This window comes from Balaenoptera musculus, chromosome 2 (genome assembly GCF_009873245.2).
Source record: "Balaenoptera musculus isolate JJ_BM4_2016_0621 chromosome 2, mBalMus1.pri.v3, whole genome shotgun sequence".
In the NCBI taxonomy this organism is placed as follows: Eukaryota; Metazoa; Chordata; class Mammalia; order Artiodactyla; family Balaenopteridae; genus Balaenoptera; species Balaenoptera musculus.
This window is the reverse complement of record NC_045786.1, coordinates 126,860,437-126,877,429: the sequence shown is the minus strand read 5'-3', so window position 1 is coordinate 126,877,429 and position 16,993 is coordinate 126,860,437. Positions and strand designations below refer to the sequence as shown.

Sequence of the window (16,993 nt, the reverse complement as noted above, 5' to 3'; positions counted from 1 at the left end):
CATAGCCAAATGGGTAGAAAGGAAGGACAGCTGATTTCATTAATGGCCACAATACAGTACTGATATTATCACCATTTGTAATGAATGAATCAAAATAAAAAAATCATTAAAGGAGAAGGAACATTTTAGATGTTTAGTTCAAGTATGTAACTGAATCTTCTTATAGATTATCAAAGTTCCAATTTAAACTTATGTTTTTCTAATTTCAATGGCTCTAAAACAGGTGCAAAAGTTGCTGGATATGAAATACCAACATATCTAAATCTGCAAGTAGGATATTCAATTTAAAATTTACTTTTAGAATTACACAATTATACTCAGTATGACCACTCATTTAAATTCCAACCCAAAACAATTATGATTAATAAAAGACCCACATCGAAAGTAATTTGTCAGGGCTTCCCTGGTGGTGCAGTGGTTGAGAATCTGCTGCCAATGCAGGGGACACGGGTTCGAGCCCTGGTCTGGGAGGATCCCACATGCCGCGGAGCAACTGGGCCCGTGAGCCGTAACTACTGAGCCTGCACATCTGGAGCCTGTGCTCCACAACAAGAGAGGCCGCGACGGTGAGAGGCCCGCACACCGCGATGAAGAGTGGCCCCCACTCGCCGCAACTAGAGAAAGCCCTCGCACAGAAACGAAGACCCAACACAGCCAAATAAATAAATAAACTAAATTTAAAAAAAAAAAAGTAATTTGTCAATCATACCTCAGTAAAGCTTGGGAAAAAAAATTATCGAAAGAATTCTAACTTAAATTATGCAATGAATCAGAACATCCTAGGTAACTTTAAAATGAGTTAAAATGTTCATTCAAAAATGTTTATCTCATCACAAGTCCAGTACTATGCCTTTTTATGCATCGGGCTCAATAAGAACACAACTGACTAGAGAGAAAACTGCTTTCAAAGGCATCATTTATGGTAATAACCTCGATTCTTTATGCAGTACCCAAAACACAAGACTGCAAGTACTGAATTCTGGTATTTCTGAATAGTATTTGTTGCAATATTCTGGTAAGAGTGAAATTTTTATATTGTCATTTCATATATAAATTGCTAAACTTGCAGTACTCATGCTGAAAAAAAAAGCATGATTTGAAATCTTGTGGTTTCAAATTGTACCTATTTCTGCCATAGCTCTCTGAGCCTGTTCACCTGAATGACACGTAATGCTCAGATATCACATACTGGAGTCAGACTAAATGAATTATTACAGGAAAATAGCACAGCTCCAATACTCAATGAATGAAAAATGTTCCCTATGGAACCTTCATTAAAACTATTGTCAGTCTTGCCCATTTAAGTATTTAGGCAATACGTGGTAGAATACTGCATTTTCTAGTGGAGTGATCAGATTTCAATACTTTAGTGGCGGAGCTGAATGACTGAGGTAGTGTGGGGAGCAGCGTTCTCCAGGATGCTGATATTGCACCTTATTCCCTCCTAGACGATCTGTTGCTAAGCTGCCATGTGGAGCCCCTTTAAACCAATGCAGAAACAAAAGGGGTCTGTTGAAGGTAAAATGATCCCAATATAGTTTCTGTAAGCCTCTGGTGTGACAGAAAATTGATTATTCAGATGTCTACAGTGACAATCCTGAAGACACACAAGATCGTCTCTTTTCTGAAATATCAAGTCTCTACATGTTCAGCCTACTTGTAATCTTCGGTATATATTGCATTTTTTAATCACTTAAAAATATACTGTCATGTATACTACAAGACTAGAAAAATAGAACGCTTAATTAACGAGCAGCATTTCTCTATCATCTCAAGTGACAGGAACAGATGTGTATGACTCTAGCCTTTTGATTACACATATCAAGTATATACACAGTGACACAAATATTCACTTGAACACTGTTAAATGCAAATTAATTAAGCATCGTTAAATATGCAACTAGAAATCACACTTGCCTTCAGCTTCAGTGAAGTGCTTAGAAAAGTTTATTTTGTGCTTAGATTATTTTTCTAAAGAATCACAAAATTACACATCCAAACTCTTCAATGGCAGAATATTTAATATTCTAAAGGACAGGCCTTTAAAGAAAACTGTTGTACATTATGATATTGTAAGTCTAATGGATTCACACAGCAGCAGAACCTAGATGAAAGGGGACATTACAGAAATTGTCTATTACCATAATGGAGAGGTGATCCATTCTAAATATTTATGCTTTTTCCCCTTCTTGTAGCTAATACAGTTCTCTACTGCCACCGCACACATCCGCCCACCCCCTCTTTTGCTGTAAAGTGAAAACTCTATTCTTAAACTCTTCAAGGAGTAAAAATATATTAAATGTCCCACCTTGCTGATACCCACCTGTAAAATACCACACAACAGAAAGTACAGTAGAATATGGAGTTTGTCTTTTCAAAAACATAAGACTTTTATGAGTTTAAGACATCAAGCATACATTGACTTTGTAAAATCAATTAAGAACTTTCTGTATGAGGACAAATATACACTGAAAACATACACTACAAGATGCTTTTTCCTGAGTAGAATGCTAACTTTATATCAAATTAAGCTTCTGTGAATTTTCAAAATGTAAAATACCAAGGCTTTTCCACAAAATCAAATAAAAATCAGGAATGTTCACCTTCACATCCAAAAAAAGTTCAAGTAGAGGTTCAACAAGAATGATGTAAAATCTGAAACAAGTAGCCAAGATTTTAAATTATCAGTAGATGCCTCTTCACTTTTAAGGATTCCTCAGTAAACTTCAGTTTGAAACAATTTATTAAAACATGAAAAACATTTCCAAGAAATTATCCAATTTGGAAAATGAAAAATGTAACTCATGGTAAGAAAAATACAAATCATACACTGAACAGAGGAGAACAAAAAGGCAACCAACCTTTTATAGGAATCAAGACAACACCATGGGCTTATAAAATCTTCCTAAACATATCCTGTATTATCATATGTAGAAAACTGTAACTAAAGTAAGGTAGCTTTTATTAGTTGCATACTCTAAAGCTATGACTAAATTTTGGACTTTACCTCTGAAAGGACCTCAGACTTGTCACTGAAATACACATTTCTTGAGACAATGGGCAAAGTTCCCATTAATGGGAAATATGTTCTTTTTTTCACACAGTGAAACTGAGAAAAATTGTATCAAATGAGAAACCTTTTTCTCTAAAGTAATCTCCTTAAATACCTCAATAATGCAATACTTGGGAAATGTAATTTTTCAACTCAGACTTGAAAAGGTTATTATGAAACAAACATACAGAAATCTTATTGCTTGGCACCAGATTTTTCAAAAATTAAACAACTGTTTGAACCACCATACTGTTCTCAAATCCTGTGTTTTCACATAGTGCTACTTTTATTTCCTGAAGGTAGACTGTTCAACCTAATGACAATCTAGACTGAACCCTGCAATGTACAAGCAAGTCACAGTTCACTTCAAACCAAATGAAATGATCCATCTTCTGTTTTTGTCAGAATCATAGGCATATACTTGTACAAATTAACTAGATTTATCTGTGGCCAATGAAGGAGCCACAGAACGTTGTCTTATGGCATTCTGTGCAGAGTCTGTGTTTATTCTTTCTTTGCTTTCAGGTTCCTCTTCTGAAACATCTTCTTCATCAGCCTCTTGTTCTTCCTCCACTTTTTTCAGAGGTTGAGAAGATTCTAGTAATAATTTTTCTTAAAGATAAAAACCAGAAATGTTCTTTTGTTGATGTATTAGAGTTGTGTTAAGAGTACAATCAAGACACAATTCATACGCCCATAAATTGCTTTGGCATTTATTTATCAATCATGTTTGGATTTCCAAAAGGAAAAAGCTATCTTCAAGAACAAGTGATACTGTAAAAATAACTGGTTTGGAAGATCCATTTTACTTACCAAATTCATTCTTATTATCCACCCATTCATAAACTGAACTGAAATTAATGAACCAGAATTAATGCTGTGCATATGGATGTTGTAAGAAAACAGACTGCATTAAATATAACAATCTTATATTAACTTGCTATTAAATCTTCTAGCTAAGAAGTATACTAAGACAAACTTCAATACCACCCTTGTTTCAGCTCCCAGGAGAAAAGGAATCAGACACTTAAGTTGAAGGCTATTTTCCTAGCCATGTTTTTTTTCAAGTGGTTTCATAAAGATGCTTCCACTTCTCCACATGTGTAATTTTATTAAGGTGTAATTACAAATAATATAAGATACATATCTTAAGTATACAGCTCAATTAATTTTTTAATATGCACACACACACATATACCCCCCCTCCCTTTGTTAATAGGGACTGTTGCTAGTTAACGTAAACTTAGAACACACCATGTTACTGAGATCCAGAACACAGAATTTGGCCAATGAGCTTTTCTCTGTTCAGTGATCCGAGACCGTCCCTAATCCTAGGCAACTCGGAACGGAGCGGGAAGAAGAACACGGGGGTGCAAGGTAGAAGAAATTACGGGAAGGAATTACCGTAAAGTGGACAATCTGTTGTTTGGTCTGCCTAGCATCCCTCTTCCTGTTGGGTTACCCCTTCCCTATGCCACACCCCAGGTGGCTGTGGTGAGCACAAACGACAGTGTAGAGCAGTGGTTCTCCACCAGGGGTGATTCTGCCTCCTCGGGAACACTTGGCTATGTGTGAAGATATTTTTGGTTGCTACAACAGAGAGGAGCGGTGCTGCTGGCAACCAGGGGGATGCTGCTGAACATTCAATAATGTACAAAAGACAGTTCATCACGATTAAGAATTATCCAGCCCAAAAGACCAACAGTGTCAAGGCTGAGAAACCCTGGTTTACAGTGACTGTTCCAAAAAGTGAGCCCTCTATACAAGTGGAATACACCAGAATTTTTCCAAAAGATAGGTGAGTACAGGCAGAAGTATATTTCCTTCTTACTCGGGATGAGCTATAGCTTTCTATAGTCATTCTATTCTCAGGACTAAAAAGAGCCCAAAATGGAGCAAGCAAAGTCATAGAGAACTGAGCAATTCAGAAACATAAAAACATTTGAGCCCCAGGATCCAATCAGCTCTGCCCTGAGGCTTCTTGACTACGTGAACCAATAAATTCTGATTTTGCTTAAAGTTAGACTCAGTTGGATCTTTCCCTAGCAACTCAAAATCTAAGCCAAACACACATAATGGAAAACAACTCAAAAATCCTGTAGCCTGCTGCAGAAGGGGTAATATCACATTAAAGTATGGATTAGTATCAGTTGTGTCACAGATTACTTAAGAGACAAATCTGTTGTTAGGCTTAAGGTTTCTGAAGCAAAATAAATATAAAATGTACCTTCACTGACTTAATTGTCTTTTAAGTAATCTGTGCTTATTATATTTTTTCCTACAGGTCAATGGCCCTTGGTGGATAAAATTATTCCCTCCCCTACCTGTGTCCTTCTTAGCATCAATGCAACTATCTAAGAAATTTTTTAAAAAACCTTATCAGTTGTTTGACAGACGAGGAATACTGTAAATGCAATCTCCACTGATTTCATTTCAGGAGTTTTGACCTCAGTTTAAGTCCTAAGTCACGAAACACAACAGAACAGAAATGTCAGGCCAAAAGTCTGGTTTAGGTTCTACTCTCAGCTCCGTCATTTCTGTGTGAACTTGGAAACACAGTTCATCTCTCTGAGCTTTAGTTTCCTCAACCACAAAATGGGAAGAGTATCACTTATGCAGTCTACTTTAAAGAGCTGCTGAAAAGCAAATGGGACGACAGAAAGTGAAAGCTCTTTACAAACAGCAAATAAGAGGGTCTTCATAACAGTATAATTTTCAAGATTAAAAATAAATGATTGGTAGGTAATTATATTAAGATAAACAGCAGTGAATATTCTAATTCTATAAACCCATCGTGTAGTAAAATACAGTGTCAATGAGAATCCTCAAGCAGCTACAGGATTTGCTTTTCCCAATAACCTAACAGAAAAACTTAGACTTGACCAGCATACAAAGAAAAAGCTTCAAATGTGGTCACTATACCAATGAAAAGACTTCAAGAGTGGAATATATTCAACTTTTTTTGACCCAAGTATATTCAAATGGATCCATGAGTATCACGGAATTTTCAAACAAATTGACATCAGGTCAGTGGTTATCAAATATCTATAAGTTATATGCAGTGTTAAAATCCTCCACACTATAAAAACCAAAAAAAAACTATGTTTCTAAATCCAATGGGCTGTCATTCTTACATGAAATATACATCCCTCTTCCCCCACCACTCCATATTTAGAAACCTAAGCTAGAAAGGCAATTTGTTTTATGTGTGATTGTGTTTATTACAGAAATCAATGGGATTATAGTGAATAAAAATAAACATTTAAGGGGCTTCCATGGTGGCGCAGTGGTTGAGAATCTGCCTGCCAATGCAGGGCACACGGGTTCGAGCCCTGGTCTGGGAAGATCCCACATACCGCGGAGCAACTAGGCCCGTGAGCCACAGCTACTGAGCCTGCGCGTCTGGAGCCTGTGCTTCACAACAAGAGAGGCCACGATAGTGAAAGGCCCGCGCACCACGATGAAGAGTGGCCCCTACTTGCCGCAACTAAAGAAAGCCCTCTCATAGAAACGAAGACCCAACACAGCCAAAAAAATAAAAATAAATAAATAAATAAGTCAGGAGCTCTTAAAAAAAAAAAAAAAAAGTAAAATAAAAATACAGATATTTAAATAAATAAATAAATAAACATTAAAAAATATACTTACTGGAAGGGTACGGCTGTGGTCTGCGCCTTTTTGAAGGACAAAGGCAATCTGCCACAAATATCATGCACTGCAAAAATAAACATAAGAAATATGAATGTACAATATAAAGCTAGTGAAACTATACTGAATTATGAAATTCTAAAATATTTTTCTTCCCAGTACTCCAAAAATGAAGTGCTTACAAGTCCTAATAATAGTCCCGAAAGCAGAGTTGCTAAGGCAAACACTGTATATGATCCCCAAACCGGTAATCCAAGGTCTTCAATAAAATAGTTATGGCAAGTCTAAAATCAAAAGAAAAAAATAAACTAAAAACATGGTCATTTCTTAAAAAGTGACAGTGTCAAAATGTTTAAAATGGAAATAAAATTTTAGCCCATACCCTGATCCACATAGACAGCTGAAAGAGTGCTGACATACTACTCATCCTAAAATAAAGAGACAAGTGAAAAACTGAATCAGATACACAGCTTTGAAGTAGAATACATGTGTGTTACCTATATCTTCTATTTTTTACTCTATAATTTCCCCAACACAACAGATTTTATTGCTGTTACTCAAGATTAGTGATACATCAGTGATTTCAAGCCCATAATAAGAAGGTTTGTTAATGGAAATTAACAGTTTCTGAATTTTTGCCACTATGTGATATCCTCATAAACAAAACACTTGATCATTTTTGTTTCCTTTTCTCCTATTGTTTTGACTTTAACCTTTCACCTGATGATTTCTCCAATATACTTTGAGTACAGGTTACAAGCTCTATGGAACAAACTGGTTTGAAGTTAGGCACACTGTAAGCAAATGGCAACTCTTATTCACCCTTAAAATCCTCCAAAGAAAAAGCAGAGAAGGGAGTCTGAAGGCAGACTGGGAGCACTTGTTGAGTTGATCCTTCCCACCGAAGAATTACCCTCCTTTCGTATTAAACTTACAACAGCATTAGTTTGATATAGTTTAATGATACACAAAATAATTACACAAGAAGTAAATGCTAAGTTACCATATAAGTAAAACGGTAAAAGTAAAAATAACAATTTTCACATAATTAAACCCAAGTAGCTTTGATGGGCAGTTAGAAAAGAGACCTGCTCCAAAACTTAGCTTTGTGGGTTCTCTCTAGCAGAAGTGGGGCCACTAACACATAAACTAAATCACACACAAGCCAGAGGTCCTGCATGCAGAATGGCCTAATCCAATCACCGATCGCTGGGTGGGTGAACCTGCCAAGCTGACCCTGGGAGCGCCTCTTACTCAGTCTACCAATAAAAAAGGTATGGACTGCTGCCCGGAGGAGTCAGCGGAGACTTACAAACGACCCCCACTTCCTCGACCAGAGACGGGAAGAATCATTTATGACATGAGATTTCAAACAAAAATCAGTTACATTTTCAGTCCAACACAGACAGGTACATTAACCATGTTGCTTCTGTTCTTTAAAACACAAAATGGGAATAGGAACAAGGAACTGAAACATGAATCACTGTGTTGTCTCACTGTAGTCTGTGCTAATTAGATTCTATCAGGAAGAGCAGGTGCCTTATTTGGGCTGGGCATGGTGGTTCAGTGGGGGAATTCTGACAGTTCAATTCAGAGGTGTTAGGAAAAGGTCCTAAAGATGAACTTTCTTTTTCAAAATACTGCTTAGGGATGATCATGCCCCCACTCCCAGATCCAGAGCATTATCGCTTACACTCTCCATCCTCCAAAGGCAAGTGTGGTAAGAGGACAGGAAGAGATAGCTTAGCCACACCAGGATGAGTCCATGGTGGCCTCAGCAAAACTCAGTATTCCCAGAGGTCTCTCAAATGACCCGTGAGGCCTTGCTCCCCAAGGAAGGTTCAGAAAATGCGTTAGTTATGCCCAATCCTACTGCTCCATAGCGAGCTGCTATGGAGAAATGTACCCTCTACCTACATATAAAGCTCAGTGGTTAGTCATGTCATTAGGCTCATTGTTCATCCGTACTATTCGTACAAAAAGCCATCAGACAGGTGGAATAATTCAATCACATTAAATCAGGAACTGAAATCTAAAGGTAGCATGAGTAGGTATATGGTTGAGGCTTCTCATCCAAATGCTAAGCTTAAATGATAGGGACTTCCCTGGTGGTCCAGTGGTTAAAACTCCGCACTCCCAATGCAGGGGGCCCGGATTCGATCCCTGGTCAGGGAACTAGATCCCGCGTGCCGCAACTAAGAGCCCGTATGCTTCAACTAAAGATTCCACACGCCGCAACTAAGACCTGGCACAGCCAAATAAATAAATAAATATTTTAAAAAACAAAAACAAAAACAAACAAAAAAACCCTCAAATGATAGTTTTACCCATTATATCGCTCACACTCTTAGGGGGATTTATTAGTTTTTGATGATACAAATGACCATATTTACAGAGCTAAAATATTCCTAAAAAGACTTTCAGCTTAATTCTATAGAATGCCTCCTTCTACATTAACAAGGATCACAGTATGCACTGGACTTAGAAGATAAAGTCAAACTGAAAATATCACATAGTAAATCTGAACGTATCTTAAGAGTCCTAGAATTAAAACTAAGTATATATGCTTTATTTACATGAAATATATATCCCAATTAATCCTGAAATAAATAAGAGAAAAACCCCTCATACTTACAAAACAGAACCTGGACCAAGCCATGATGAAACGGGTTCAATACTCTTCCACTCTTTTTCACTTATAAAGTTTATGAAGTCCTTCTTAGTCCTTGAGCCCTGATAGCGCCTAAATTCACCATTTTTACAACTAAAGAAGATCACAAGTAAATATTAATCAGCACCAAATAAATAAACTTTGTTCTGCTATTTCTATAACCTCATTTTACAATCAATCCTAATCTTCAAAATCATCAGCAATGCACAAGTAGCAAATTATACTAATTACCTACCCTTGACATCTTAGCCCCAAATTTAATTAAACACTGAGGTTACATTTTTAAACAATCATAAGTCTTAAGACTGTTACTGTTACTCTTCCAAATAATAAAACTATGAAACACAGTAAGTAGTTATATGTCAATTATGTCTCAATAAAAAACTGGGGAGAGGGCTTCCCTGGTGGCGCAGTGGTTGAGAATCTGCCTGCCAATGCAGGGGACACGGGTTCAAGCCCTGGTCTGGGAAGATTCCACATGCCGCGGAGCAACTAGGCCCGTGAGCCACAACTGCTGAGCCTGCGCGTCTGGAGCCTGTGCTCCGCAACAAGAGAGGCCGCGACAGTGAGAGGCCCACGCACCGCGATGAAGAATGGTCCCCGCTTGCCGCAACTGGAGAAAGCCCTCGCACAGAAACGAAGACCCAACACAGCCATAAATAAATAAATAAATAAATAATTAAAAAAAAAAAAAACTGGGGAGAAAAAGAAATGCAGTACGTAGATATATCTCAGAAAATTATTTTTAAGCCACAATACACACATTAAAGAGATGACTTCATGAAAAAGCGGTTAGAATCGCGCCTGACATTTATTATTTATTAGCTATTGTTAAAGAGCTTCCACAGCCATCATGCTTTAAGTCGCTGGAGGCATCTGATGCAGTGACATTCGGCTTTGCGTTCTTCCTGACACCCACCTCCTCTTTCCGATTCCCAATGCACGGAGCTCTGTCAGGATCGTAAGTGCTCTCCCTGTTCCCACATCTTCACCATTTCTAAACTATCTTAAATAATACTGCCAGTCTAACTCTACTCAATGAACACTTCAATTTTTATCACTTAAGCGCAAAAACTTTCCATAGCTCCCCACTACCTACAGTAAGATTAGAGGATCCTTTATCCATCCAGAGCCAAAGACAACAAGGAAGCCCCCACTCAAAAACCCAAAGTTTTGCGGAGGAAATGACATTTGAGCTGTTTTTGAAGAATAGGTAGGATTTCAGCAGGCAGAAATTAGGGGAATGGGCATGATAAACAACGTTACTAAAAGAAAAAGGCAGGAAACTCCAGAAAATTTCAGGGGGTGTTGAGACAAGGGGGAGACAGACTAGCCAGTTAAGGGGCATGTGGAGAAACGGACTGAGTAAAAACGGAGAGAAGCACTTACAGAGACAGAGAAGAGACATTTAAACATATACAAAGGGAGTAGTGGCAAATAAAAAGGTACAGGGAAACAGATACAAACATGAAAAAAAGACAAGGAAAATCGAGATACACACAGAACCGCCGACTTCTTGTTTTCCTAACTTTTAAGTGAAGGAGAGAAGTGCCTCCTGGCATTCAACCCACCAGCTAGATGAACATTAAGGTTCAGGGCAGATACAGAGATTTAAGATTTTCTTATGGCCAGTTCAGAAGATAAAGACAAACTAAAAAAGCTGACACTGAAGACCACATAATCTTGTTTATTCTGCCTTAACAACCATTTCACCTACCACTGTCCCCAAGGCTGAGCTACAGCACTTTCTAATAGCTAATGTTTGAACATACCCTGCTCCTAATTATAACTGTTTATGAGACTGTTCTCAGGATGGAATGCTTACTCTGCACTCTTGAAAATGCTACCTCTAAGGTTGAGTTTAAACCCCATATTCTCCAGGAACCAGTCCAAAGCAGCGATTTTTTTCCCTTACCAAACTTCCTACAGTACTTACCACAACTCTGCGCTCATAATCACTTACTAGCTGAATGGTATCACACCATTTCTCGTGCACATCATCTTCTAAAACAATTACAAATCTTTGGGATCCCAGATTGTTTCATGCATCATTCATCTATCTAAAGGCACCTAGGATAGCACTAAGCAAAGTAAGCCTTCTAGTAAACTTACTGAATACAATGCTCTTTAAACATGATCTAGGCTAGAGGTCTACTATTCTGATTACACTGTGATGCATCTTTCATAACTACAGAATCTTCAAATACTTACTGATAAATAGTAGGAAGAGCAGTTATGATAAATCGTCCGCTTAGTCCTACAAATGATAAAGAAAGATTAGAAATAAATACAAGAAAGAACACACAGCAGGTTTTATATGGGCCAATCACTTACTACTTAAATCTGACTCTGAATTACTTGAATACTAATAGACAAAGAATATGAAATTATACCTAAAAATAGTTGAGCTCTGTAATATAAACAATGAAAGAAATTCCAATTATGTACTTAAAGCAACTGAAAAAAAAACCACTATACATTATCTCCATTTAAAAGTATGTAAAATCTGAATATTGAAGACATTTGTGAACATATATATATATGTAAACATTTGGTCAATTATACTACTATAAGATTACTAGCAATGAATCATGGGACAGCACAATATAACTGTGGTCTTAGGTCTAAAATCAAATGAAATTGCATTTGATAATCAAAAAACAAACACAGAGTTTCTAAGGTATTGTTAAAAATGGAAAATATTATGAATCTTTCAAAAGGTGGGCCATAACAACATCAGCTAACATTATCAACCATGTGTTAAACACTAAAATAACTAAGAACCAATCTATGACTCAGTTTTCTGATCTGTAAAACGGGGATATTATCTATCCCACAACGTTGTGTAAGGACTACATAATAAATGCAAAACACTTGGAGCAGTACCTGTAATAGTAAGTGCTCACCAAATATTAGCAATTATTACCATTTGGGATAGGGGCAGAATCAAGAATCCAGGTTTACTGTGACCAAGAACAGGTAAGAAGGAGCATCTGTAAGGGCAGGGCCTGACACTTCTCCAGGGAGCCAAGTCAGGAGGCCACAACCATGAGGGCTTTGTAATTAACAGCCAGTGTCCTCAAATCATAGTTAATGGATTAAATTTGAAAGCCAATTGCAGAGATTTACACGACTCACACACAGGGAATGTGACCTTGACTCTACAAAGAACCTCAACCACATGCTCCATATTCTGAAGCTTCGTACAGATGCAAATGCTGGGTTGACCAATGTCCACCTGAGCCACAATGTTCTAGGGCTTCTCACAGACGTCTTACATACTACTCTGGGGCCTGAGATGCAAAGGAAAAAAGATCACAGGCAGTTCTGTGAGGGAAGAGTCGGGGGAGGGAGATGTCTCCAAGGTCCCTTAGAGCAATACAGAAAAGAAGTAAGCTGCCATACCCAACCAGGGAATCCACTTTTTGCGGCACTTCACACTGAGCCCCATCAGGGAGGTGGGTAAGTCAGCCTAACCAGGTGAAGACAGTTCTGTTTTTAAAAACTAGTGAAAGGTAGAGTTAAGATCATGCAATGTGGAAAACAGATCAACAGATCATCCCAATCTGCAATGAAACAAAATTAACCACAGACTTACAGTACCTGGCTGCTCTGTGACATCCACTTTTGCAACATTAACCTCAAGATCTTCTCCCCATTCGGCAAAACTTTCCCATTCTGGTTGAAGATTCTGACAAGCAGGACACCATGGAGCATAACTAAGAAATAGTTTTTAAAAAAGTTAAACACTCTAATATGATTATATTGGGATAAAAATTCTAAAATGTGTAACTTGTGAAGAATATTTTATACTAAAAACAAGATAGCAAAGTGGTTAATTTTGTGAAGATGAAAAGGTTTTAAGTGTGAGTCGAACACTCTGGAAATCAAGAACTATGAATTGATAATGCTAATCACAGAAAAGTAATTCTGAGAATAAGTTTTTAAGACACAAGGCCTTTTTCAAGTGCAAAACAGCTCTTTAAAAACCTTTGGATTTCTCTTATTATAAGGTGGGCAGAAAGCTCAAAGCCAAATTTGGAGTTCATCAGTTTTAACAATGGTATGTGCAGGAGTCACAAGTGCCAAGGTGCTAGTAAAAAAAGAGGAAGCAGCCATGGCTGCGGTGAACAGGAAACACGTGCCTCATCTTAAGGAAGGAAACACTACTTAGCTTGACAGGTCCAGGACAGCTGGCCCAGTGCAGAAGGCTATTCTAATTTAAAAGGAGCTGAAAATCTGCATTTTTATGTAAAAATACTACCTCAAAACTTAACCCAGACACAAATACTAGGCAGGCCAAATGAAATTCTTTGCCCAGACCTTGGTCAATCTCGGGTTTATAAATCTGTGGCCAAGCATATGAGCATTTTAATTACTCTTCTGGTATTCAGTCTTTAAAGGCCCTGAATCTTTCCTAGAATTTGATTTTTCTCATTTTATTGTATATTACCTCATAATTTACCTCAGTTCTTTTTAATGGAACCAGGAAGAATAAAGCCTGTACCTGTTAAACACAAGAGTACAGCTTCTGTACTTCATTCTATTTTGACTTATTTTATGAAAATAAAATCCTTAAAAGTAATATGCACTGTGGAACAAGACTAGTACCATACACAAAAGCCAAAGTCCGTAACAATAAATTGAATTACAATGAAAATATCTCTGTAACATAACTCCTGATCAGGGCAGATTTAACGCAGATAACTAACTTGTAATAAGAGCAGACTATCATTAGAAATACTAGATCCTTTTTCAAGTTCCTTTTGTTTCTTAGGTGCTTTTTAGAGACTTCATATTCAGTAGGCTAGAGGGAAAAATACTATGGTATACTCTTAATTTCATACAGATGCTCTAATTCAAATCCCCAAATACTTCACTTCTGACTGCTGTATTGATATAGTTTGAGCAAATGAGTTAATAAAAATCTCCTTGAGTAATACTTGACTGAATTTGCATAAAAGTTCATAATCACAATTGCTCAACACATTATTTACGAAATTGTGAATATTTTACGGGCACAATCTAAAACAAGGTACTGAGGACAATGAAAACCAAATGCTGTCCCTGATTGTATTTCCTCTCCCCTGCATCTTCAACGGTGCCTAAAAATTCATTTCACTGAGTTACAGATTACATGCATACTATATAAACATCTCCCCTATTGTATCCTGCATATAAATGTTCTATGCCTTGTTTGACTTTATGACTCAGGAGTTACTGATGTGACCTTCTGGGTTCTCCCTTGGGGATGTCCACCTCCACCTCCCTCCTTCCGGCAACCCAACCACCCAGAAAAAAGCCCGCCTGAACCCTGTTAAGGAAGCGGGTTATTCTAACAACATCTGCATGTCTACTCTGTGTTAGTTTCTGGAGACAAAAAGAAAGCCACTATGGCAATACCTGGACATGTTAATTAAAGCTTTTAGATATGTCTCTCATCTGTAAAATGCGGGAAATGATACCTATCTTACAGAATTTGTAAAGAATTAAATATGATAACGTATGTAAAGAGCTTAGAAGTGTTTAGTACACAGTTAACAGTCAGTAATGGTGTTTTTTACTAATGAATAATGACTAGTACCACTAATAATTCTGCCACCGCCGTCACCACCACCACCAATTTAGTGACTAAAGCAAAGGCAGACAGTTTATTATCTACCGATGCAGAAGGGACATTATTAAAACGGAATCACCACAGACACATGGTTTTATCTGAACAATCAATGACGACCTGACGCTCTTTTAAGAGTTTATAATCACACTCGTACATTAATTTTTTGAATGCAATACCATTTAGAGAGGCATAAGAGTAATAACCCAAAACATTCAGTACTTTGCAAAAACACACACCCAAAAGAAAAATGAAACGTGGGCAAAGAAAACAACAACAACAAATGATAAAGGGAACGCAGATGTTTAAATAACGCAACTTGAATTTACTTGGCATTTCAAATAAAAATATGCCTAATCCATAAAATAACATTTAAAATAAACTAAGAGTCTCAAGTTCTAACACTGTATGTGGACTAATTTTTAAGGATAATGAGACAAAAAGAGAGGAGAGGTTCACTCAGTTTCCTCCTTTGTAGAGTTTGGTGAAATAAGTCTGTAAGTCTGTGAAGACTCATTCCAAAATAAATAATTGTATAGGAACTACACAGACCAACCACCCTCAACCCCAAAGCCATGAAGAAAAGTTGAGAGAATTCAAAGCTGAACGTAACCTCACAGGCGCACCTCAGTCCTAGCAACCGAACTAGGGTGCACGCTTTAGAAGAAACTTAACAGAGTTATCCCCTGGTCAGAAACGAGGAGGAGGTGGGACCAAGGCTGCGGAGGATCCCAAGAGGAGTTAGGGGATCGCGAGGAGTCGGGGGCTCCCGCCCCGCGGCTCGGAGTCGCAGTCCCGGGGAGTCTGGGACTCGCATGAGACGAACGGGGATGAAAGCGGGGGTCCAGACTTGGATCTAGGACCCCGGCCCACCGAGGGGGCCCCGAGACCACCGCCCCGCACTCACAATTCTATCATCCACTCTCCTTCCAGCAACTCTCTCCAGTTCTCGTCCGTGATGATCCGCACGTCGCTCCGCCGCCCGTGGGTCCAGGGAGCCCCCCAAAGCAACAGCAGCAGCACTGCCACGGGGATCCTGAGACTCCGGGAGGGCGCCATGTCGGCCGCTCGCCCACCCACAGCAAACGCGGCAGCCCTCACTCCGCGCAGCACCTCCTCACTTCCGCCCGCGCAGGCTGATCGGCCCGTGCGCATGAGCGCGACGGCGCTCGCGCGCGCGCGCGCCTTGAAAACTCTCAATGCGCATGACGAAGCCAGGTCCTGGTGGGTTGGTGGAGCAGAGAAAAAGGGAGCGCGCCTGTTCCCTAGTGCGCATGACAGAAAAGGGATCTCTCGTCCTACCTTCTGCTTTGCTCTAAACCATTTTGGAGGAAGAGTGAACGGAGGGCGTGGTGTAGAAAGGGGGGCGGGACTTCGGAGAGGAACGGCTTAAAAATTTGCCTCAGGATTTTGGCGCCGAATGATTGGCATTTATACTTAACGAAGGCAGTAGGTAAGTTTACACTAAAGCAGTTTCCAGTTAAATGCACGTCAGAGTTTTTTTTGTTTCCTTTGAAAAATTTTGTAGGGAAGCTAATGGGTGTTTGTATGAGTCAGAATATTGGTTTACTTCTGGGGGATTATAGACTGTAACGGGGTACAAGAGAACCTTATGGGTTCACTTTGTATTCTGTATCTTGGTCTGAACAATGCTAACACAGGTGTACGCATACCTAAAAAACCATTGAGACTGTATAGCTCAGGGAACTCTACTCTGTGCTCTGTGGTGACTTAAATGGGAAGGAAATCCAAAAAAAGGGGATATATGTATACTTATAGCTGATTCACTTTGCTGTACAGCAGAAACTAACACAACATTGTAAAGCAACTATACTCCAATAAAAATTAATTTAATCAAAAAAACACAAAAAACCATTGAGCTGTACGTGTTTAGTGCACTTAGGATGTATATTATGCACTTTAGGATGTATATGATCCCTCAGTTTTTTGTAATGCAGCAGTTACAGAGATGCTAAATCAGAAATTCACATGGAACAAGACGCAGGCT

At 38.5% G+C, this 16,993-nt stretch overlaps 1 protein-coding gene and 1 non-coding gene across 3 annotated transcripts in view; both read right to left on the bottom strand.

Annotated features, from left to right (window-relative positions):
* TMX1 (thioredoxin related transmembrane protein 1) overlaps positions 1 to 16,157 on the bottom strand; it is a 111,147-nt gene extending 94,990 nt beyond the window's left edge. The window contains exons 1-8 of one of the 2 annotated variants that reach the window (XM_036843928.1): positions 15,893 to 16,157; positions 12,975 to 13,090; positions 11,583 to 11,628; positions 9,336 to 9,464; positions 7,083 to 7,128; positions 6,883 to 6,984; positions 6,701 to 6,767; positions 1,930 to 3,664 (exon numbers count right to left, since the gene is read on the bottom strand). In XM_036843928.1, coding sequence (XP_036699823.1) covers positions 3,483 to 3,664; positions 6,701 to 6,767; positions 6,883 to 6,984; positions 7,083 to 7,128; positions 9,336 to 9,464; positions 11,583 to 11,628; positions 12,975 to 13,090; positions 15,893 to 16,140 — 936 coding nt within the window. In that variant the 5' untranslated portion in view covers positions 16,141 to 16,157 and the 3' untranslated portion in view covers positions 1,930 to 3,482. Of the gene's footprint in view, positions 1 to 1,929; positions 3,665 to 6,700; positions 6,768 to 6,882; positions 6,985 to 7,082; positions 7,129 to 9,335; positions 9,465 to 11,582; positions 11,629 to 12,974; positions 13,091 to 15,892 lie in introns of those variants that run through there. The other variant, XM_036843929.1, reaches the window with a different exon arrangement.
* On the bottom strand, positions 12,724 to 12,857 carry LOC118891460. Its single transcript, XR_005019030.1, has one exon. It is a non-coding gene; the product is annotated as a small nucleolar RNA SNORA70 (small nucleolar RNA).
* Positions 16,158 to 16,993: the final 836 nt, after the last annotated feature.